Below are 24,132 nucleotides of genomic sequence, written 5' to 3' on the forward strand. Positions count from 1 at the left end.
TTTTTTTGTTAAAACAGTTAATTTGTTAAACAAAATAATGGTTTTTTAATAGTTAATAGTATTAAAGTTTTAATACATTTAAAATGACAATGTAATTAATTACAATAAACACATTAAAAATTTATTCAAAAGTCAAAATGTTATAATTTGTCAAATAGTTGGAAGTGTTGGGTAGAATTTTATATAAAATAAAACTATAATATAATTGTTTTTTATTAATAATTTATTAATAATAATTAATAATATTATTTTTTATATGAGAATTATATTCTTAATTTTATGGTTTAATTAACATATAATTTATAATAACCAATAATATAAAAATTTGAATTACAAAAAGTCGTCGTCATAAAACTGTATTCCTCTCGTGACCTTTTCTACTTCATCTTGCACATCAAACAGAATTCTTTTGAGGTGATTAAATGCAACGTCAAACTGCGCGTTGATTCCAAGATTTGGGAAGGTTCTCGAGTGCATCAATAAAGCTTTTGCCAAGTTATTCACAATGTCATTAATCAGTTGCCACAAATCGTTCACTTGCTCTGGGTGTATATCATTGAATTTAGTCTTGAAAAAGAGTTCAACAATGGATATTGTCTTATTCTCTTTGATTAAAACGGCATTTAACGCTTTGGTTAATGTTTCATTTACAGGGGGCTCACATGCCTTTTGAAGGTTTTCATTCATCTCGTCCAAGTCGTCCAAACACGTTTCAATTGGATTCATGTACAGATCAACTTCCTTCTCAGCAACAAGCTGTCTCCTCAACACGGAAGGCAACGGCTGGGTCGTCACAAAAACGATTCTTCTCTTTGATATTTTGTCAAACCCGCCTTCCCCGATTTTAATCTCTTGTTTAAATCTACTCGTCGTGAAAAGGTGCTCTTCGTCATACAGTGGAGTGACTTCTATAACTTTAATAAAGATCTTTTCTGGTGAAAGTCCAGTGGCATTTGATTTCTCGTCCAGCTCTTCAATTTCCTTCTTTCTGTCAAGCGGCACAATCGCCTTTATTTCCTGTTTGAACGACTCTCTCGTTTCGTACGTGTGGTACACAAACTCCTTTTCCGCGTTCTTCCCAAATACCGACCCATAAAATCCAACCAAATAAAAGTGCATGTCGCCTCTCTCCTTCTTGCTCTTCATTGAATACACCATTTGTAACTTGCTGTGGATGTCTTGAAGTCGCGACACATCGTTATTTCTCACTAAGTACTCGACTGTCGTTTCAAGCAAAAATTCTGCAAAGTCACACGACTTCTTCATCATGAAGTATTTAAACGCCGACTCGATATACCCGGACATGGTATTGTAATTAAATCCGTCAATCTCCTCTTTGTTTTCCTTGCGACTTTTCCTCACAACTGAGTTCGGAACAATCTCTTTCAGTTTCTCAAAAACGTCACCTCCACTCACAAATCGCGAAATGAAAAATATCATATGAGTCTCACACAACGCTGCTTCCAAGTAATGTTGTCGCACTCCATGTTCTTGGGCAATCTTTTCTACCCACTTAATGTACAGTCGGGGCGTTTCCAAATATCCTTGTGCGAAGAGATAAAGTCTGTCCGAGTACGCATCTGGATCTCTTGTCTTCTGTTGGAGTTCGTTCAACTCGTTGTGCTTGGTCAAGATCTGTTTGACCTCCCGCTTCAGTTTTTTCATCACTGTTTTGTACTGAGACATTTTGTAAAGGCAAACATCCATAAAGGCGTCTTTGAGAAAAACACCAGAAACAACATAGTCCGAGACTTTCTTCATTTGGATCGGCACAATATCAACCGTGTTGTTTTTCATGGATCTCGACTGACGGGACACGTGCTTTGCCATATTCTCTTCGGGCCGTATTAAACAAACACTGTTACATTTCTCTATTCCGCGTCTTCGGTGTTCCGAACCAGAATAAGTGTCCAACTTCATTGGTGTATTTGGTAAACTTGGACCCGCAATACCAATACTTGGTGCAATTGAACTTTTAGCACTACCAATAGCCGGAGGTATGATTTCAATCTTTTGTTGTTCGTTTTTCTCTTCTTTTTCAGCTTCCAATTTCTCCGTTTTGTTGGTATCACCAGACTTCTCTAAAATGTCTCCACTGTCATTTTTATCTTCAATCAATTCGGGTGTTTTCGATTCTTCAATATCGTTCTCAAGAATAACATCGTTCGTATAGATAATACTCTCGTCAACATCACGGATAAACAACTCTTTCAATTCGCTCCACTTTCCTTTCTTTTCCTCAACAAACCTTCTCCATAGTTTTTCTGCTCGATGCCGTATTTCAATTTTACTTTTCTCCTTCTCAACACCATTTCTCCACTTTTCTTCAACGTCTTTCATCATCCCTTCCGCACTTTTGACATCCTTCCCCATTTCATCAAGTATTTTGGAAATTATCTCATTCTCCCCCTCAACACACCCAAACGCCTTTTCTTTCCCATCGGCTTCAAACGATACGGTCATCCGCCTCATGTTTTTGTCCTCAAGGTGCATCGACTTCCTCGCTGTTCTTCGTTTCATCGAGTTTCTTTGTTTGTTAAACCTTTCATCAAACAGTATCTTTTTCAGCGCTGTCCGCATCTCATTGGCTTGTTCATACTCTTTTGCAAAATTGTTTCCCGTCGACACAATCCATTGAACTAAGTCGTTCATGACGGAAGACACAATACCGCCATCGTGCATAGGAACACGGTTCATAATATCCAAGAATTTCAGTTTCTCTTTCAATAACAACACGGACGAGATGTACGTTCTTTCGTGATCGTACCACCCTTCAGCACCTTCCAATCGCTGCGTGTTGCTTGTTGTTTTCTCTTCAATCTTATCGATCTTCTGAAAAACAGCGATTGAAGATGAAATCACTTGCGAAATGATATTGAAAATTTCACTTTTGGTCCCAATGTTCTTTTCATTGGAAGTTATTTCGCTTGGTATTTGAATGTCTCGAATTTGTCGCGTGACAGAACTTCCATTTGACTCGTCTTGTGACTTCAAAACTTGCGAAAATTGTTCAAACACATTTGAAATTGTGTGGCTGTTCTCCTCGTTCATTCTCTTCTCTTCATTAGCAACAGCTTTCTCCATTTGAATTTTCTTCTTCTTCAATTCAATGTACGTTTCCAACACCGAAACACACCCCTTGATAATTTCAATGAACTCTTGAAGTGTGACGGGGTAGATAGGATTGGTGTCGACAATTTTGATGTATTTTTCGTATTGTGAAATGAATTTTGTTGCTTCACCTGTTGCTTTGTACAACTCATTTTCATGTAAAATCAAATCATCGTTTTTTGTTGTAACAAACGACATAATCGAAGACACATTTCCAATCACCCACCCAATGCCTTGTTGACACAAAATTTTCATCTCGTTACATACACGAGAAGTCTGACTCTCCATTTCTTTGTTTTTTGTGGAAACGTCGATGAGTCTTCTTTCAAATTCATTGACTTCCTTCCACTTCATTTTAACCATTTCGACGCTCTTTGTGACTTCTTTGAATATTCCAAGAGATGAATATTGAACTGCGATGTTCTCAATTTCTGATATCGTCTTCTCACTCACCACAAACGATTTTGAAACAATGTCATCGACTATGCGTGTATATCTGTTCACTATTGAATGCTTGAAGCTTTGGATGTATCTCAAATTCTTCATTCTTATTTCAATCATGTCATTGACCACAACAGTGAGCGCTTCAATATCCCCCAAAGTCTCTGCTCGGAGTATCAATTGCCGAGCTGATAGTTTTTCAATATCAGGCACCAACAAACTCTTCTTCATCTCACTGACACTCTTGTTGACGTTCTTCATGTCCATTTGGTGTATCATATCAAGCGCTTCGACACTCCCCTCAAACAGGTCTTTCTTGATATCAATCGCTTCTACAACAGCAGTTGTCATCAATGAAATACTCCGTGTGATATTGCCACATTGTATGAAATTATTTTTGGTGAATAAACACATCATCTCGACTCCTCTCTCTCTCACCTCTCCATTTTTCGATTGGAATATTTTGATCAGAGACGAAAAGAGCTTCGCAGAAAAGTCCTCATTCCCACAAAATATCATTTTGCGGTAGTCCTCCAACAAGTTTTTAACAAACAAAAAGATGTCATCATCGACTACCATTTCTTCAAAAAGTTTACTCGCAATGACACTCTTCAATTGTTCGAGTTGTTCATAGGCCTCCTGTTTTTTCAAACTCGAAAATATCACTATGAAGACATCCAAACACACTTTTACTATTTCTCTTGTTAACCCTTGGTGCAGTTTTGATTGTCTTTCGTCGTCAAGTCTCATCGGCCTTAACGATCTATTCTTTGGAATCTCAAACTTCTTTTCTCCGCCAAGCATCGCTGTCAAATCGACTCGGATTGTCGTGTTCATATAGTACCCATGCTCTTTTAATCCATTCACAATAAGTTTCAGATTTCTGTCAATTTCCTCGTATACGTCAAGTGACTCTTGCACGGGAAAGTTTCTAAATAGAAGGATAAATCTTGTCAATACCTTGACAAGAATTTCAAGTCGTGAAGGCACCTCGTTTCCAATCCACTCAATGAGCACCTTTGACTCAATATTTTTCAGTACCCATGTGTATATCAATCCAAGCATTTCCATATCAGTGATATTCTGTTGCGGTGTTCCCTCTTGCACAGTTTCTTTACATTTCAACAACAACGCATCGGAAGTCAATACGCTTTTCTCTCCAGTTTTGTTCAACGATATTGAATTGAATCTCTGGCCGCTTCTGCCGTCTTTTCCATTCTCCCTCACAAACTTCCAATCAGCAAAATTATCAAATTTCTCGAGAAATTGGACAACAAAAGGAAGAAACATGGCAGCGCAATTTTCCTTTTCGTTCTGAAGTTCCTGATCCAAGTCAAGTCGCGCAACCAAAGCGACCATTAAATACAACGAAATTCTGTTGATTTCTTCGCTTTGTCTAAGCAACATCATATGTTCTCTCATCAAAAAGGCAATCGGCAAATGTCTAATCCACAATAAGTCGTCCAACATCGTAATATCACTGACATCCACGTGACCTGGATTTGACGCTTCGTACAATTTGAGACTCCCTTCAAACACTCCGAGAAATTGCGTCTTAATCATTAATATCGCTTCCATTTCCGGGCTGTTTGAAGTGTATTTCTTGCCATTCTTTACCGAGTCGTATGGGTTGGATAACTTGTCCAAGTACTCCTCCATCATTTTGATACTCTCGGACCGATAGCCAAGTTCCATCACCGATCGCACAAAGTATGAAAAATGCGCATTCCCTTCTTCCATCCCGATAATCTCCTTGTTCAACACATGGCTTCGAATGGTCGAAGCAAACAAAGAAGAAAAGCTGACTGCGTTGGTCCAAAAGTTTTGATCGGCTCCAATTTGCTTAATAGACTTTCGAAGTAACTCAAAAGGAAGCCACGACTGCTTAAAAACGTCTATTTGCGGATTTTTGTCGTCGTACTTGTACATCAAGTATAGCGACTTGATGAGTTTCAGAGAAGTATCTTTTGATTTGAAATTGCAAAAATGTGAAATGTACTTCTCGACGTTTTTGTTCCGCTTTTCTGAAGAGTCGTGATGACCACAAATGGTCTTCATTAGCACCTCCAATACAACTCTGTTCATCACAATGTTCGAGTCGAGAAAAGATGTCAGTATCAATGGCAAAAAGTGAATCGAATCAATCAACGGCACACTCCTGAACGATTCATCTGCAGACCCAGCAATCAATTTATTTATCGCAATATGAGAATCTGTTGTGCTTGGATAGACTGAAGAAAGTAAGACCATTGAGTACGTCATAATTAATTTTGTTGGTTCTGTCTTGCTCAACGCGTTCGCGATGGTGGTGTACAGCGGAAGTGAGACGATTCCTGCTTGGACTTGTATTGCGTTATTTTGAAATAATGGGAAGACCGTATAGAATTGTTTTTTAATATTTCCGTCGTGTAACTCAACGACGTCGAACAGCAGGTAGTGACTCTGTAAAAGTGGAAATGGAATTTCAATTTTTATTTCATCAAAGAAAGTTGTCGTTTTCCCAAATAATAACTGTGTTGTAATTTTGTCATCAAGAGTCTTTCCGTCTTCTTGGTATACACACTTTACAAAATCGTTATCATTCATAACAGAAATGGTGACACACATATAACTCTTTCTCTTCTTTTCCTTTCCGTACACGATATCGATGGGGTATATATACAACCTATTTATATAATCAAAAATAACATCTTCGTTATGTTTAATTATTCTCATATTGTCCAACATTCTCTCTCTTCGACTTGGCTTCTCGCAAACATATTGATATTGTCCACTCACTAGTTGAACATCTTTGTTACACTTCTTATAGAAAAAAGATGCATGCATTTCAGCAACCTTTCTATTCTCTTTCGATGTGTTTAATTCGTAAACACTCTCTCCTTCACTCTCCGGTTTATAAAACGTAACACTCACTTCACCATTGTCGTTCTCAAACACATCTTTCAATGAACCAATTCCACTCATCAAATGTTGCCAATAAGGCCAAACCTTCCTCTCGGCGTACTTCTTCTTTGACTTTTTGTCTTCAAAACCTCTCATGTACAATTCTCTTGCCGTTGAAACATCATCACCTCCCTTTCTCAACACTTTCACAAACACGACAATTGGCGAATTTTTCATTTCTTTTGCCGAAACACAGAAAACGGCATTTTCGTCACCATTTTCAATGTTAAAATCCTCTGTCAATTTTTCTTGTAAATTTGTGTCATAAACCGAAAGTACAAATCGTAATGTTTCTGGTGGGTTTTCTTCCCCAACGATCACGTTTTTAAGACCAATTATAAAACCCGATTTTTCAACATAATTCAACTCGACATCTTCATGCACACCAGCCAAAGTGAGTGCCTGGTCTTTGAACCGGAAAAGGGGTGCGAACAATTCAAACAACAATTTTGGTCTACTTTCATTGTTTTCTTTTTTTCTGAGCAACGAAAACATTTCCGGTGTTTTAGTGGATGCATTGAAGTTTTCGGAATTAAAATAATTGTCTGGAAGTACCGACTTCCAGTGCAAAGAATATTTTGAGTATTTTGGCTTTGCAAACAATTGGTTTTTGAATAAGGAGTGATACAAGTCCTTCTCGTTACACTTCAAATTGTCGGGTTTTATGTCGAGTTGGATTTGTTCCTTCTCGTCGACGTCTTCAATACAACTTGGTTGTTTATATAAAGCCGCGTATGCACTAAAAAGTGAAGTTGGTTGTGACATTCCCCTTAGTAAATTCTCGTTATCTTGGAGATACTTCACTAAAATTGGAAATTCATTTCTCTGCACGCAATACGGTTTTGACAAAGAGAGTTCGTTCAATATTTGTCTGATGTCCTTTTCAAATAAAAATATTGGCTTTTTGTCGGATGAGGACATTTCAAAGTATTGCCTAATTTGGTAGATGTCGATTTCATCGTGGCCTTCAGTGTCGAGAGAGTCGAACACCATGTCTGTTGTCACCGCACCAACTTTGTCTTTTTTGACAGTCTTAATCAACACGGATGGCTTCGACTCAGGTTTTTTTGAGATCTCGAGTATCTCCACCAGCTTTGACTGGATGTCCACCTGCTGAAAATCCATCCTTTAATGTTTCTCCGTTCTGTCAAGTCTCTCGTTTTCTCATTTCCCCTCGTATTTTTTCAATCTCGTTTTTTGGGTGGTGGATTAACCAAAAAGAGAAATTGTGAGTCAAATAAAGGCTTAACTCTTCGGGTTTTTCCTTTTTTCGTTTTAATTTACAGTCCATCCAAAGTGAAAATTATAATTAATAATTTATTGTATCAGTATTATAGAATTTGTTTTTAGAAAAGTGAGGTTAAAAGAAAAAAAGACAAATTTAAAAAATTATTCTTGACATTTTTTGACGTATTCAATTTGTTGAACTCTTTGGGATATATCATAATAGTTAATAAAATAATTTAAATGAAGTTTAGATTATAATTTGTTTTATTTGGAAAAACAGAACTATTTTAAATTTATCTCTTATAAATAAAATTATATAAAATCTATTATTTTATTATACACAAATTGTTCAAATGAAAAAAATAGCAATCGAACTATAAAAACAACAATTCGAAGATTTACTATTTTTTTTTTATTTGATTTGTTTTTTTTTGAAATAAAAAATAAAAATGTGAATAACAAAAAAATCAAAAAATGTTATTACACAGTCAAAATTGTTGATAACTCTTCTCTTCATCCAAAACATCGATGTTGTCAGAGCCAACAGCAAAAATGTCTGGACCATACCCACGAGTTGTTGCAGTTGACGTCTTTTGCCTTTTAAAAAAGAAAAAGACGATTATCAAAGAAATAATAAACAAAATTCCACACCCGCCTATAACATACTTCGCCACGGAAGTTCGCTGTGTTACTAGTGTGACTGTTGATTGCGACAAACACATTGGTACAAATAATGCCAAAATTATAAACATCAAATTCAATAGATCTTCTTAATTTACAGTTTCTTTTTTAAACACAAAAACATGAATCTTAAACTATTAGTTAATAGTTATATATATATTACTATTATTATTATTAAATTATAATAACAATCGACTACAATCCAAAATACAAATATATAATTTAATTATAATAAATTTACTATTTTAATGTATAAATAAATTAAATTAACAAATAAAAATCATAGTTATAAATTAAATAAATTGTATTGTATAATTATAATAATATACCAATTGAAATTAGTTTTATAATTATAAAACTATAAATTCCGAATTGAAATAATAAACCATGAAATTGAGTGCTGTTATTACTAAATCTGGCCGTTTTAATGAGGCTGTTATTGGTTATGTTGTTCTCGAAACTCCTTCTCCAATAACACTCAGTTATGGGTTTCTTGAAATATCGATGAGATGCACGACTTTAAAAACGATAAAAGAAAAAAATTCTTTTAAATTCACGTATCTGGCTTCCACAGGTATAGTCCCACCCGATTACTTATTGCGAGATATGACTGATATAAATGCAAAGACTATAGATATCATAGAATTAATTGGTGCTAAGAGTCGACTTGAAAAAGAGTATCCTCCTGGGATTTACACATTTCCATTTTCTTTTAAAGTTCCCCTCGATACCCCACCGTCGTCTTTATATCATGAAGACCTACCAAAAATTGATTTTAGTTATGGAGTTACCCCTTTTTTTGTTGACAAGAAGAAATATTGGAAAGGTAATGTCACACTCTTCCCCGTCGTTTTTAGTTCTCCAGTTATTGAAAAGGTCTTATTCACAAAAGTTCAGAACACTTTTGTGATGGGGGAGTCCGTGGTGACTCTTCTACTGCCCAAAAAGGAGTTTTTTATAGGAGAAGACATTGATTTTCATCTCAAAATTGAGTCAAGAAGTCCACATGAGAATCAAGATTACATTGTTTCGTTAATACAAATGTATAACACGTATTTTCTCTTTAACAGAAATGTTATTCAAACAATTGAAATTAGTGGCGCCCAACGAATAAGTGAGACTAAAATAGTCTTTCATCAAGATATCACTCTACCACCAAGTTTAAATCGAATAGATATAAATGTGACATATTTCATAGCAATTGAAATGGTACCAAATACTAAAGAAAAAAAGAATACCCATATAGAAACACTTTATACTATTAATATATTAGCAAACGTCCCCGATGAAGCACAAATTGAAGACCATCAAAAGAAAAGTTCAATTCGGTTTGTAGACGAAAAATTTTACTTTCCCGACCCTCCTCAAAATTTTTTGTGTTGTGACTGTGGCTTAGAAAAAGTCATGATTGACGGAAATAAAGAAGTGTTGTTGGACCACATCAATCGAGTCGTTTTGGATACCACCAAACAGAACGTTGATATGAGATACCCCCTCTTAGAGTCAGAAACGTTGCCGAGTGGGTGTGTATTTGGGGTATATCGAGGTCAACGATATATAGTAGATTATATCAACAAGAAAGCAAATTGGGACTTAGAAGAGGAGAGTTTGGAAGTCACACAAGCAGCTTCGAGTGATTGCGCGAGTCCAATTTTGACTATTGAAGTTGTTGAGTCTGTTGGATTGTGTGTGAAAGACTCTGAAACGCCGTCGACGGTGTATTGCGCAGTGATTAACGAAAGTGGGAAATTGGTGAAGTCAAAGGAAGTCAAAAACGTCGATCAAATTTATGAAAATGCTCGTTTTGTTATTCCATTGAATCCAAAAAGGAAGGATGTTGTCGTTTACTTTTATCACAAAAGATTTTTAATTAGTGACGTGTTTCTTGGATGCGTGGAGTTTGATTTGACACATTTGAAGTTTGGGAGTAATATAGAGACGTGGTTCTATTTGAAAGGCGGAGATGATGGAAACTCAATTGTTTCGGGAAAAGCACTTATTCGAGTGTGTTATGATAGCAAAGAGAAAAAAGATGGATGGGATGTGGTCGGCGAATTGTTTAGAGAAAATTTTGATTATTCACTCGCACATAATAGAGAAATGGAAAAAGCTATTAAGGCACAAAACGCTTTAAGACAAAAACTATTTGCACCACCAATCTATGAAAAAAGAGGAGAGGAGTATTTCCCTGTCAATTACGATTACTAAACAATTACTATTTTTATTATATTGTTTTATACTTATAAGAAAATTTAACTAAAATTATAATTGATTAAAACAATTGTTAATTTGTGTTATTATAGTTTTTTTATTAAAAAATACTATTCATTTTGATTTATTTTATTAATTTATTTTAATTGTTTATAATTGAAAGTGTTTTTAATTAAAAACGACCAATTATAATCTATAATTTTTGCCTCAAAAGTTAAAATTATAAAAATAGGTTTAATTTAGATTTAATAATATATTACAATATTTTTCAACAAAAAGTCATTATCATCACTTTTCCTGAAATAATCCATTGTTTTATTATTAAAATTATTATAAACTTAAACATCACTTTTGAGATTGGAAAATGTCATAATGATTTTTATTACCCGAAATATTACACATCAACCCCGCAATTTAACTTAAACTATACGAAATGTAAATAATTAGTAAAAACTGACAAGACAAATCTATAAGTCAACAAAAACTTCAAAATGTTTTGATGATGCATAAAATCTCGATCTGGTAAGTTACAATCACATCAAAAAATGAGCGAATTAGTCAAATTCCAAAACACCTCCTCTTCAATTAGTCTTGACACTTCTCTTCTTGACAAGAAGCTTTCAGAAGTCGACACCAAAATTACTTCTCTTGAACAGAAAAAGGACGCCACCGCCGCAGAGCAAGAGATTGTTGTGTTGAAAAGTGCATTGAATACCCTTCTTGACAAGGTTCTTCTTCTTGAGAATTCGCACAAAGAACTTCTTGCGAGGGTGTCACTTTTGGAGTCTTCCAAAGACATTTCAAAAAATGTTATACAAAATGTTATACCGAGTGTGAATGAGCCCGTCAAAGCTGAGCCAATTGAACTTGAAAAACCACATCCCGTTGTTCTTCCAACTGCAGCTCCAAAGGAACAACCCAAACCAGTGATTACAGAGGCTCAGAAAGTTGAGTGTATCATTTGCCATCAAAAAGTCCTTGCATCAACTCTCTTTGAACACGTCAAAAACCACGGACAAGTCAAACCAGACCAAACTCTTCCACAACCAAAGCCAATCCAACAACCTCAACAAATCAAACCAATCGTACAACCACAACAGCCCGTTAAAGTCGAAGTCAACCCCGTCGAACCTGTCCAACCCCAAGTCGATCACAAGGACGACGGCGACCTCATTGTCGATTGTCCTATCTGTGGAAAACATTTACCTCAAAAGGAAATCGAGAAGCATCTCGACCAACACTTGATGGACGACAAAAAGTTCGAGTGCCCGTTCTGTTTCCAAGACATGAAGAACGCAAAGGACCTCCAGAAACATGTCGCATCTGTTCATAAGGAATAGATGAAGTGAGAATTTATTTGTTTCATCATTTACTTTTGTCAAGTTTACTATTAACATTTGGTTGTTTTACTATATTTTTTAATACAATTATGTTTGCGTATTTACTTGTATTAATATTTTATAATTTTTAATAATAATAATAGTGTTTGTATGTCATTAGTAATTAGTATATTGTATGATTTATAAATATTAATAATAACACATGAATACTATATATATTAATTAATCAATAGTTTGAAAATAATATAATATAAATAGTAATATTTATATTAAAAATAATATAAATTTATTATTATCATTATCAAAAATAATGTCTCGAATTATTTTTGGATAAATGAGAAACTATATTTCATGGTTTTTATGTTATATATATTATGGTTTTATCATTAATATTACAAAATAAATTATCAAACTTAAAATATCATGTAATTATGGTTTTTGTAAATGACAACTGTGATTAATGTGTGTGGAACAAATTTATTTTTAAGGACGGAAAATTCAAGGAGAAACATTCACAAATGAAGCGATGCGAGATTATCTACGAAGTTTTGGATATGGTGCTATTTGTTGGTGTTTGGGTAGGGATGTTTCTGCTGATCTTGTTTGTCTTCTACCCAGCCCTTCCTCCCAAAGTCACTCCACAAACTGAAGTACCGCCACAAAGTGAAGACTACTTCACAATTGTTCAGATCTCAGACCCACACTACTCGAAATTCTGGATTGGAAATGGGATTAACAGAATGAAATTGTTCTGCAAGTACTCAATTCCCGCTGTTTTACCAGAGGCGGTTATACTCACTGGAGACTTGACAAAAGGACAGAGAGAACCGTCAACAAATTACCCGATGCAATTTGCAGAGGAATGGGAGGGATATAGAATGTCCATAGACAATGTGTGCAAACAATATTTTTGCGCTCTTGACAATAACACCCTAACATATGCAAATTTGCCACAGAAAAAGTTGCTAGCTGAAGATGACCAAAGTCTTGAAGAACCAGACTGCTTTAAACGGAGATGGGTGGACACAAGAGGAAATCATGACTCGGACGGGATGCTAACAGGTTTGTTTCTGAATTTAGATGATTTGGTATATGATAGAAAACAGTAATAATAAAAATAGGGGAGGAAACGAAGAACATGGCGAAAAAGTATTTGGTGAATAAAGGAGAGAAATTATTGATTCGCGATTTTGAGAAGGACAACCAGACAATAAGAATCATTTTGGTTGATATGTTCCAAGATACTTCAATGCCGGTCGACTGCGAGGGAGTGATCACGTTGGCACAATATAACGATATCAAAAAGGCGATTTTGGAGAAAAACACAACCCACACAATTTTAGCAGGCCATTACCCAATCCATAATGTTGCTGTTGAAGAGAACGACACACTACTCAACTGTCTGAGAAGAGACTTCAATGGCAATTTGCCATTTTCGATGTATTGGAGTGGACACTACCACCAGAGTGATTTACAAGTGTACCACAAGGGTGGAATCAGAGAGGTACAATGTCCAACAATGGAAAATAGACGTTTCCACCTTTATTTGTTCAAAGACGGTTTCATATACGACAAAGACGTCCAAATTTACTCAAATGATGCGCTCTTACTCAAACCAACACCACAAAAGTTTTACAATCACAAAACCAAGTTCGAGGTTGTCAACAATTTCAAGTATTTTGAGGGTGTTGTACTTTCAGACGAGAAAGTTGCAAACGTGACGTTGACGATCAACGGCGAGAGGTACTGCGATATGCACCAAGTGGGCGACAAGAAATTGTACCAATGCGAGTCTGCAGACTTCTTCAAAAAGAATGTTCAAATTTTTAGTGCAAAAATGGAAGTCACTTTGGTAGGCGGGTCTAGGGTTGTCGACGAACAGTTGATGGAGGAGAAATTCACATACAGAAAGTACATTCTTTCGACGTCGATGTTCGTCTTGGTCAAAATTGTCTTTTTTTTCATAGAAATACGGTTGGTCTTGTGTTCGATGGTTGGAGGGCTGATTTGCAGACTACAACCATTCAAGTACATCACGCACTTTTTCCCATTCACATTTATTCGAAAGTACAGGAAAATGCCTCTTCCATATCTGTTGGTGTTTTTGGCCTTGGTGCTCTACGAGCACTTCGGCTACTTGATTATAGGAGATATGGGCCTCGCGCAGAACATATTCTTGATGCAGCGCATAGTGCTCGTTGGGGCGAGGTCAACTCCGTTCCACACGACGAGACTTGGTATATTTTGCTTTATCATCGGAATGACGTGGTACGCGTGCTACGGCGTTGCGATGAATTGCATGAAGCGATACATTGCTGGGAGTATTACGCTTGGGCCCATCATGGTGTGCACTGGTATTTTCATCCGAATGCTTATATTTGGAGCCTCAAAGTGGATCATTGCTGAAAGCCCGTTGTTCTACATAATCGGGTTACTCGTCTGCATGTTGATTTGGAGTCGATATGCCAGACCACTCACTGTCAAACCAAAAAAGGCGATGTCGCTCAACAAAGTGATCGTCGTTTGATAATAGAATTTACTTTTCTTTCAAAATAAGTTATTGTATTGACTTGTTCTACTTAAAGAAATGGGATGGACAAAAACAATAAAAACTAATCAACAAAACAGTGATTTGTTTTCACATTTCATCCAAAGAAAAATGTGTAATCGGTGATGAGGAGTTCAAGGAGTTTGTTTGCGAGTTGTGTGTCAGCCACGGCAGCTGTTCCATTGTCCTTGTCGTTTTCAGTGTTTCCAACGGACATTCTGAAAATCGTCGGTCCGACACAAATAGAAATTGCCTTTGGGCTCATCAGCGTGACTTTTTCGTTGTCGCACGTGAGTTTCAACACCTTAGCGAGGAAGTTTGTCAACTTAAAGTACATTGGCTTCATATCGTCCTTCATAGTCTTTTTGATGTTTTCTTTATTTTCTTTGACGCTATCTGGGTCTTCAGGGGCTTCATCGATTTGTTTCAAAAACCCGAGGAGTTTCTCGACTATTTCTGGTGCGAACAACGGCATTTCGAGCTCATTAAAGAACTTTTTGAATGTCGAAGCGATGTCGTGTGGTGAGTACTCGACCAGTGAAGTGACCTTATCGGGCATTTGGTCCAATATATGTCTGAGTTGACTGACCTTGTCTTGCGACGGACTTTTTCTGAACAACCCCTCGAGTTGAATATTATTTGGTTCGAGCAAATAGTCACCGAGTGATTTGATACAGAAGGGAATTCCTGTAGTGTTTCCTTCTTTCTCCAAAATGTCGTCGAGAGACGCGCCGAAGATTTTTGGAGGGGTAAAGACAAAGAAGACTTCTCTAAGTAACAAGAAGAGTTCTCTAGCGTCGGTAGTGTTATTATTATAGAGGGACATAGTGAAATCAACGACTCGAGACCCCATATTGAATTTGTTCTGCTGATAATTTGACACTGAGAAGCCGGACCCATTCATTGGGATTTCACAAAGGACATGGTACTGTTCACTCTTATCCATTTTCCCGACAAAGATCACATCGTTCATCACAAAAAGTGTCGCTTCAAATTTCATGCCCTCCAAATCGGTGTTTGTCAGAATTTCAATTTCCTTCTTTAATTCACCCGTCGCCTTTGCTTTGGCCTCCGCTTTCTGTCGCTCCGTCCGTTTCGTGATTTTCGGCCGCAACGAATTCCCAACTTTTTTTTCGGCTTGTCCGCCAGTCGACAACGAGAGATTCGAACTGTTTTGAGGCGACGTTTTAAGGTTTGGTGGGAAGAGATTGATGTTTGGATGGACCTCGACCGTCACACGACGTTCCTTTAAAAATCTTTTTTTCTCAATATCGGAAATGTCAAGACCAAGTTTTAAATAGACTTCGACAACGGAGGGTGTCTTTGTGAATTCTTTTTTCACCTTCATCAACAGAGCGGAAAATTCAGGGTTTTGGAAAGAGATTTCAACTTCGGCGTCTTTCTTTTGCATCTGTGCTTCTAAAGCGACAGTGTCACTAATTAACGTGTTGATCTTTTTCAGTTGGTCCTCACACTTTTGAAGAGGTTCGTTCTCTTTTGAATATTCAGGAAGCTTTTTCGCTTCAACGCGCATCGTCTCGATCATCGAAATGAGTTGGGCGATGTGTTGATTGCGTGGAAAACTCTGAAGCAAATAACGGAAAGGATACACTTGGCCTTTAGAAAGCATCGCTTCGGCTTCTTTGAATTCTTTGTTTTTCTTTTCAAAAGCAGAGAGCGCCATGACAACTGCGCCTTGTAACGACAATTCTTTGTATATGTCTTGAGCTTTTTCACACTTTACTGTTATTCACCATTTCATTCAGTTGTATTAATTTCTGAAATAAAAATGACATTGCGATAAAAATCAAATTATTAATTGTACCAAATTTATTATTGATTAATAGCTTTGCGACAAAAATCGTCATTTTAATTTCAGAAAATAAGAAATAAATAAAGACCCCAGTGAGTCGGTCGACCAACATAAATGAAACAAATGAACAAACGTATTTCAAAACAACTTCCCCAACACCAGAGACCTTTGGAAAAGTCCCGTTGACATCAGTCAATCCATTTTTAAGACCCGACTCGATATCCAATATCGCATTAAGTGTTATATTATAGTCTTTGTATGGGTATTCATTTAACAGAGAAAATTGTGGTTGAGCTCTGAGTTCGTCGAAGTAGTAGACGAGTGTTTTAATATTATCGACGTAATGGTTTTGTTTGTCGCACAGATTCAAAAATGCCGAATTGTATTGTTGAAATTTTGGCGCATTGAAAGTTTCTACTGATGAGATTCCATGCGTTTGGTACATGAGTTTTCGCTTTCAAACACATTAAACAAGTTGAATCAATAGAAACACAAACTGTGAGTGATATACCTTTTGTGATACAAAGCTCCTCTTACCAAGCTTTGAGTTTTCACGACCTTTTGGAGGCAATCGTCCGAGTTAAATCTGTACCCGATGTCATTCACGATATTTGTCTACGTGTCACTTTTAATTCTTTTTAACATCCATACAAAACAAACTAACAAAAGAGTTTCTTGTTTGAGTAATGGAAGGGTTTGATACGGTTCCATTCGTTTCATATCATTTGCAAGTTGACTCATGAAGACTTGTGTGTATCCTTTGTTTTTGATATTCAGCAAATCGAGGGTATTCTTTAAGATATTGAAATAAAGTGCTCGCTTCGACTCCATACGCGTGTCGCTGAGTTCTTGTGCGATTGTTGGTTTATGTGTTTCTGGTTTCTCGAGTAAGTTTCCGATGTATTGCTCAATGATCTTCAGCATCAGCAATTTCTACAATTTCAAGTTCTTTTATTCAAATTGGTATTTTTGGATTTTTTGGGACGACTGAACGCTAATCCTTTTATTGCTTTTTCTCACTAATTTCAGGCGATCTTTTTAGTCTCAATATCGCACTTGATGCTTTCAATCTTGTCGCATTGGTGTAATACTTCGCACTAATATTATTATTTTAATTTCTTTATTAATAATTTATAATATGTTTGACTTCCAATTCTTTTGTGCCAAACTAATCCCATTAGGTTCTCATTTCAAATTAAAGTATAATGAAGTAATATTGTTTTTTTTACTATAAATCGACATATTATAGAAATATATATAATATAGTATATTAATTAAAAATTAACTAAACAAGACAAAAAAGTACAAAAAAAAGAAATTGCCAATTTTGCACATAAAATAACAAATTTTAATTCACTAGTTATTATATATTAAAAATATAGTAATTTTTTTTGATTTCTATCACAATAAGTGAAATCTGTCACACAAAAAAGGCTTTGTATTGTTTCTTATCATTTATTCGAAAAAGCAAAAAGATAGAACCTACTAAAACTACAAAAAACTTATTAGATGGACAAAAAGTTGATAATCACTAAAGCCGTTCCTTTACTCACCCCTAAACCCCGCCCATCATTAACTTCACCAACAAAAACAAGTGGTTTTGTCGATGACAGTTTTGTCAAATTAGTTCAACTTCAAAAACGGTTAGGAACGGATGACACTGAAGACAAAAACACGTCCCCCAAAATTCGTTTAAAAAAGAAAGACCCTGCCGTCATTCAAGCTGAAAAACAACAAAAAGAAGCCGAAGAGAAAAAGCGTCGTCAAATTGAAGAGAAAAAACGGGAAGAGGAGAGACGTTTTAAAAAAGAACAACAAGACAAGAAAACAAAAGAATTGATGACTTCCGGCCCTGAAGCGTTTTTAGAAGAATATGAAAAACCTCAAAAGAAGACTCAACCCTTTCAAAACAATTTACCACAAATGTATTCAACACCTTTCACTTCTCATATCCCTTTCCAACAACCTTATCAGAATCAACAACAACCTTCTTATCAACAAAACTACTCAACTCCTTTCAATGCATTTTACTCACAACAACAATTCCAACAACCCTACTCTCAACCCTACACGCAACCTTATACACAACCTTACGTCCAAAACGTCCCTCAAAGTTATCAACAATATTCTACTACCCCTCTACAACAATACCCCGACTATACCGGTTATAACACTTTCTCTTATCAACAACCTTATACATACCAAGACTATAAAAATTTGCCACCAAGCTTGCCTCAAAGTTATAGAACAGACTTTGAACAAAACAATACAACGAAAAAAGAACAAAGAGACGATATCCCTGTGGAAGAAGAGAAACCCCCCCGTCCACTTTGGCAAGACACCTCCCGAACAGAGAGAAATGAGAGAAAAGAAAGAAATGAAGTCCGACGGACTGAATATACCATAACAAGACCCTTTGTACCTAATCAAAGTGAGAAGAAAGAAAGAACTTATTCGACTCCCTTCTCTCAAAAACAACCAAAACAGAAGAAGACCATTCCTTTCAAAACTCGAGACTCTCAAAAACCAATTGAAGTCGTTCCTGAAAAACAATCAAATATCGAATTGTTCGAAGACAAACCGGAAACTAACTTGCGAGACGACAAAGAAAATTTGGTCGGGACTTCGCAAGCCCTTGAAAAGCACTATTTCAGAGTCAAAGGAATCCCAAAGTCAAGTGAGGTGAGGCCAGAAGTCGTGTTGAAACAAGCATTTAAGTTTGTTATGGACAACTTCAAGAAGACTAATGATTATGATTATATATGTGACCAGTTAAAAGGTATTAGACAAGACCTCACATTGCAGCATATCGAGGACGAGTTCTCTGTTCAAGTCTATGAGCTCCACGCACATCTTTCTCTTGAAAACGTTTGTTCTCTTCATTATTCATGGTATAGTATAATTATAATAAATATAATTATTGTTATAGTATATATCAATATAGTATAGAGTATACTTGGATATACTATTAATATATTATAAATAATTAAAGGAGTATTATATAGTATTATTTCTACTATACTGACCTCCAGCAAGACATCTCCGAGTTCATTCAATGCGCGTCGGCATTAAAGAACTTATACCATACCATGAAACGCCCGATTGATGATGAGAAAGTCATTCTTTATTCAGCTTCGATGATTCTGTGTAATATGGATGGGAAGAACGTCTCCCCTGCAGCACATTATACACTTATTAGAGATATCCCAGACTCTATATTGACTCACCCGACTATCCAATTAGCTTTAAATATAAAAAAGGCCTTTGTAGTTGGCGATTACTTCACTTTTTTTAATTTATACACCACCGCAATTACTCAGTTCAAATTGATCTTAGTCTTGGCCATTGATAAGGTCCGCATTAATACAGCATATACCTTGTTCTATGCCGTCCGTCCTACTATCGACGTGGAACACTTCAAGAAGTACCTTTTCTTTAAAGACGACGAGGACTACACGCAGTTTATCACAAAGCATCCAATAGTATTTGATGATAAAGGGAGCATCGTCTGTGCAACTTCGCTCGCCAATTTGACGTCGTGAAATGAATGTTTTTAATTGTTAGAGTTTTATAATAAATTTGTTATAAATTTATTATACATAAATAATTTTATTATAATACTAAAAATTATAATAAAATACTAAAAATTATACTATAATAAGAAGTGAAAGAAAAAATAAATTCGACAAGCCGAGTGACGACTCACTTTGGTACATAAGTGAAGTCGGAAAAGAATTTGTTGTCATTGACCGCCTCCACGCCCGAAGTTAAGTCGACGTGTTCCGAAGTGATATCGACGTCGAAGTTTGAAGTGTCTGTGACACTTTTGATTTGTGGGACAAAAGGGGGGGTCAACTTTTTTTGATACAAATCGTCGAAGGAGAAACTTTTGAACCACGAATGTGTTTTCATTTGATCGGGATCAGTTAATCGTTGGACGGGGTCTTTAGTTAACAATTGTTTAATGAAGTCCATACATTCCGCACTGATCGGTTTAGTCGTCGGAAATATCGGTTCTTTTTCTAAGATATTTTCATACAATTCTTCCATCGAATCCGCTAAAAACGGCGACTTAGTGAATAACATTTCATAGATCAAAATCCCAAGTCCCCACCAGTCGACATTTTCATCGTAGTCCAACCCTTCGACTACTTCAGGCGCTAAGTATTCTGGTGTCCCACAAAACGTGTTCGTCGTCTTCGTCGACGATTTCGCCAAGCCAAAATCAGTCATTCGCAGATATCCGTCTTTCTCAAACAAGATATTTTCAGGTTTAATGTCTCGGTATATAATTCCCGTGGAATGCATGTGTTCAAGTGCAAGTAATATTTGAGCAGCGTAAAAGCGGACGTCATCTTCTGGTATTCCCGACGTTTGCTTTTGAAGATATCTAATCGGTTATTCGTATAGTAATACTATAGTAACTATAAACTATAGTATAGTCATATGTTAATATTATAAGAGCAATAATATATAAACTATAAAATATGGTATATAATATTAATACTATATAAACTATATAAAATACTATATAAATAAACAAACGAAAATAACTCGCCGCCTGCGCAATAGTCCAACACAAAAACTAAATGAGTTGGAGTTTGGAAAGTATAATGCATGTTTACTAAGAAAGGATTGTTGATTTTAGATAAGACTAGCTTTTCACTGAGAATGTGTTCGACTTCATTAGAATCGATCACTTGGACCTTTTCGACTGTTTTCATAGCGTAGATATTGCCATCCTTCTTCATTTTAACTAACATCACTTTACCGAAGGCCCCTTTACCTAGCAAGGATATGATTTCGAAGTCATCCATTGTTATTAATTCCTTCTTGGGAGATGCAGCGGCGACGGCTTTATCAGCGCCGACCGTATTTTTAATTGCAGCGACCCACTCATCTCGTGTTTTTTCATCTGCGACAGAAACATGATATGTACGAGATGGGGTGATCAGTCGAATAATGTTTCTTCGCTTTTTATATATCTCCACAGGAAGAACATGTGTCACTTTGGGGACATCGATGTCACCCATCTTATGTGTCATATTCTCATCTTTGAAATACTCAAGCTTTTGAGTATTTAATCGAAACATCCGCTTCTTCCATGACTTCCAGGACCCTCCCTCTTTTATGCCCCACCCTAGTATTTGTACCCCATTCGAACTGACTCCCTTAGCTTCACTCATCCTCTGCTTTCTTTTCTAGATCTTTAAAACAAGACAAGTTGCCTCTCGACTTTTTTAGTCTTAAAAAGTTCGCCTTCACTGCCAGTTGGACTGTGTTTTCGGGAAAATATTCCTCCCATTATTGTTTTAAGTTATTGAAATGAAACTACTGAAAATCATTTTATTATAAATCTAGATTCGTTCTAGTATATTTTTAATACAGTATAATTACGAGTTATTCGTTTTTGACTCAAAAGTAGAAGAAATAATAGTCCATGTTAATTAATTAAAATATTAATATAAACAGCTAATGATTGTTCATTGATTGTTTAAATTAATAAATAGTTAAAATATAGTTTTTAATAGTACTTTTTAAAAAGTAATAACAAGTTGACTTCTCAATCATATTACGTAAAATTTATTTATTATATCGGGAAAATATGACCAAAATAATAAAGAAATAAAAAAATACACTTCATCTATTTTGAAGTTGAATGATAATTGTTTGTTATGAATTTTTTGAATAATAATTAATAGTTATTAAAACTATTAATTATTATCAAATAACTTAAATCACTTAATTGAAGGGTCATTTCTTAATAAATTTCAACTGTTGTTGTAACACGTTTTCAAAATAATTTATAATATAGTAAAAAAATTACAAAAATAATCAAAAAGAAGTTAACCTTCATCAACTCTTAAAATTATATAATAAAAAAACCATTTTAATAATAAGTCCAACGAATCTCAAAACCAGTCAGTTACTTACTTAACCTCTACAGTCCACTCTGATTTAACAATACCGTACTGGATGTCAGTCAATGCGTTGTATAACCTCAACGCTATCGGCCCCATTTGTACTTTTGTATCATTTTTATCGAGTGGGATATCAATTTCTTTTCCAAGGTGATTGATAGCTTTGACTGGAGTAATAACACAAGCGGTCCCTGTCCCAAAAGCTTCTAATAATCGATTTTCTTTACTTGCTTGAAAGACTTCATCGATAGTGTATTCCCTCTCGTTTACTTTATACCCAAGTTTCTTTGCAATTTCTATGACGGATGTCCGTGTCACGCCGGGCAGAATTTTGTCGTCGAGTGGTGCGGTGACGATCTCCGTTTCATTGTTTTTATTCACCCAAACAACAAAGAAGTTCATCGTTCCGACTTCTGTGCAACAATTGTTGTGAAGCCACAAGATTTGGTCGAATCCGTTCTGTTGTGCTTCGATCTGTGGAACGATACCCGGCGCATAGTTCCCCGAGAATTTGTAGCTTCCCATTCCACCCGGCCACGCTCGAATGTATTTGCCGGACGTTTCCAATTTGATTGCTTTGAATCCCCCTTTGAAATAAGGCCCTACTGGACTTAAAATGACATATAACAAAGCGTTCTCGGGAGCTGATACTCCGACGTGTGGATATGTCGATATGAAACATGGACGAATATATAAAGAATATCCTTTACCTTCAGGCATCCACTCTTTATCGACTAATATCAACTGCTCAACACATGATAAGAACTCGTCGGGATCAAAGGTCGGTAAACCAAGACGGGTGGACGTCCGAAGTAAGCGCTCGAGGTTCAAATTGGGTCGAAAGAGGTTGAAGACCCCTTCGGAAGTCGAAAAAACTTTCATCCCTTCAAAACACTCCGTACCGTAATGAAAACATGAAGCTGCTGGGTCAATGGATAAGTTGTGATAGGGAACTATCTCGGGATGAGACCAGCCATTAAGTTTGGACCAAGACACTTGAAGCATGTGGTCAGTAAAGAGAGAACCAAACTTCAGTTGAGTCTTATCAGAATACTTCTTGCGAGGAGTTGACGTTAATGTAAGAGTTAAGTCTTTGCTGTAGAAAGTCATGTTTTCTTGCTTTTGAAGTTGAAAAAGTTGCTTTTATTTAACATTAGAAATGTTAATAAAGTCGTGATAGCTTGAGATTAAAAATGACATGTGATTGCCATTTGTTGGAACATAAAAACTCAATGACAAAGTCATCAATTGGATAATCAAATAATTATAAAAAATATTTACTTGAATTGTTGTTCTTGTAATTTAATTTTTTGTTTTTTTTTAATTAATTTGTGGGTTTGGAAAGTGAACATTCACCCCATTGCTATTTAACCGATTAAAATAAACGAGACGCAAAAAACACGTTTAAAAAAATAAAATTGAAATTTTGGTTATTGTTTTTGTTTAGATAAAATGTGTAAAATTATTTTTAGATTTTTTTTAAATAAAATAACTAACAATTCTTTTGTAAACCCATTCTGCCGCACAAATCAACGAAAAATTTAATTGTAATAAGTTTGTCTTGCTACTCCGATGTTGTCACAGTTATGATAAAGATTTTTCTACTCATTACTAGTGTCTAGGAAAAAAATTGGTCGATTATGTTTCAGACCTAAAGCTAAAATCGCATTAGAATAATTGTAAAAACCTAGTGTCTGATCTCTTGTTGTAATGTGAAAACTGCTGAAAGATGCCTCTTCATACAATAGCAAATTTATATGTAAATTATTTTTAGAATTTTTTTCTCATTTTTATATTTATAGAAAAAAAAACGCAATTTTTTGCGTCTCGTGCATTTTGCCAAAGAAAAAAAATACTATTGGCCGGTTAAACATATGCGATTTGAGGTGATTGGTC

At 35.7% G+C, this 24,132-nt stretch overlaps 8 protein-coding genes across 8 annotated transcripts; 4 read left to right on the plus strand and 4 right to left on the minus strand.

Annotated features, from left to right (window-relative positions):
• Positions 1-330: 330 nt before the first annotated feature.
• Positions 331-7,620, minus strand: EIN_095760 (hypothetical protein; the record flags this gene model as incomplete). Its single annotated transcript, XM_004254042.1, has 1 exon — positions 331-7,620. One exon carries the CDS (start codon positions 7,618-7,620, stop codon positions 331-333), a length of 7,290 nt encoding a protein of 2,429 aa, XP_004254090.1.
• A 1,170-nt stretch (positions 7,621-8,790) lies between these two features.
• On the plus strand, positions 8,791-10,611 carry EIN_095770 (hypothetical protein; the record flags this gene model as incomplete). Its single annotated transcript, XM_004254043.1, has 1 exon — positions 8,791-10,611. One exon carries the CDS (start codon positions 8,791-8,793, stop codon positions 10,609-10,611), a length of 1,821 nt encoding a protein of 606 aa, XP_004254091.1.
• Positions 10,612-11,159: 548 nt separating this feature from the next.
• EIN_095780 (hypothetical protein) lies at positions 11,160-11,954 on the plus strand (the record flags this gene model as incomplete). Its single annotated transcript, XM_004254044.1, has 1 exon — positions 11,160-11,954. The coding sequence occupies one exon, from the start codon at positions 11,160-11,162 to the stop codon at positions 11,952-11,954; it is 795 nt and encodes a 264-aa protein (XP_004254092.1).
• A 518-nt stretch (positions 11,955-12,472) lies between these two features.
• EIN_095790 (hypothetical protein) lies at positions 12,473-14,481 on the plus strand (the record flags this gene model as incomplete). Its single annotated transcript, XM_004254045.1, has 2 exons — positions 12,473-13,016; positions 13,076-14,481. The coding sequence occupies 2 exons, from the start codon at positions 12,473-12,475 to the stop codon at positions 14,479-14,481; spliced, it is 1,950 nt and encodes a 649-aa protein (XP_004254093.1).
• Positions 14,482-14,599: 118 nt separating this feature from the next.
• Positions 14,600-17,239, minus strand: EIN_095800 (hypothetical protein; the record flags this gene model as incomplete). The annotated part of the gene is made up of 4 exons (XM_004254046.1): positions 14,600-16,240; positions 16,449-16,729; positions 16,813-16,930; positions 16,976-17,239. The coding sequence occupies 4 exons, from the start codon at positions 17,237-17,239 to the stop codon at positions 14,600-14,602; spliced, it is 2,304 nt and encodes a 767-aa protein (XP_004254094.1).
• Positions 17,240-17,824: 585 nt separating this feature from the next.
• EIN_095810 (leukocyte receptor cluster member, putative) lies at positions 17,825-19,857 on the plus strand (the record flags this gene model as incomplete). The annotated part of the gene is made up of 2 exons (XM_004254047.1): positions 17,825-19,183; positions 19,348-19,857. 2 exons carry the CDS (start codon positions 17,825-17,827, stop codon positions 19,855-19,857), a joined length of 1,869 nt encoding a protein of 622 aa, XP_004254095.1.
• A 160-nt stretch (positions 19,858-20,017) lies between these two features.
• EIN_095820 (hypothetical protein) lies at positions 20,018-21,501 on the minus strand (the record flags this gene model as incomplete). Its single annotated transcript, XM_004254048.1, has 2 exons — positions 20,018-20,705; positions 20,861-21,501. The coding sequence occupies 2 exons, from the start codon at positions 21,499-21,501 to the stop codon at positions 20,018-20,020; spliced, it is 1,329 nt and encodes a 442-aa protein (XP_004254096.1).
• A 744-nt stretch (positions 21,502-22,245) lies between these two features.
• On the minus strand, positions 22,246-23,346 carry EIN_095830 (branched-chain-amino-acid aminotransferase, putative; the record flags this gene model as incomplete). The annotated part of the gene is made up of 1 exon (XM_004254049.1): positions 22,246-23,346. The coding sequence occupies one exon, from the start codon at positions 23,344-23,346 to the stop codon at positions 22,246-22,248; it is 1,101 nt and encodes a 366-aa protein (XP_004254097.1).
• Between the last annotated feature and the right edge of the window lie 786 nt (positions 23,347-24,132).

This window comes from Entamoeba invadens (assembly GCF_000330505.1).
Source record: "Entamoeba invadens IP1 unplaced genomic scaffold scaff_1105074725199, whole genome shotgun sequence".
Lineage (NCBI taxonomy): Eukaryota > Evosea > Mastigamoebida > Endamoebidae > Entamoeba > Entamoeba invadens.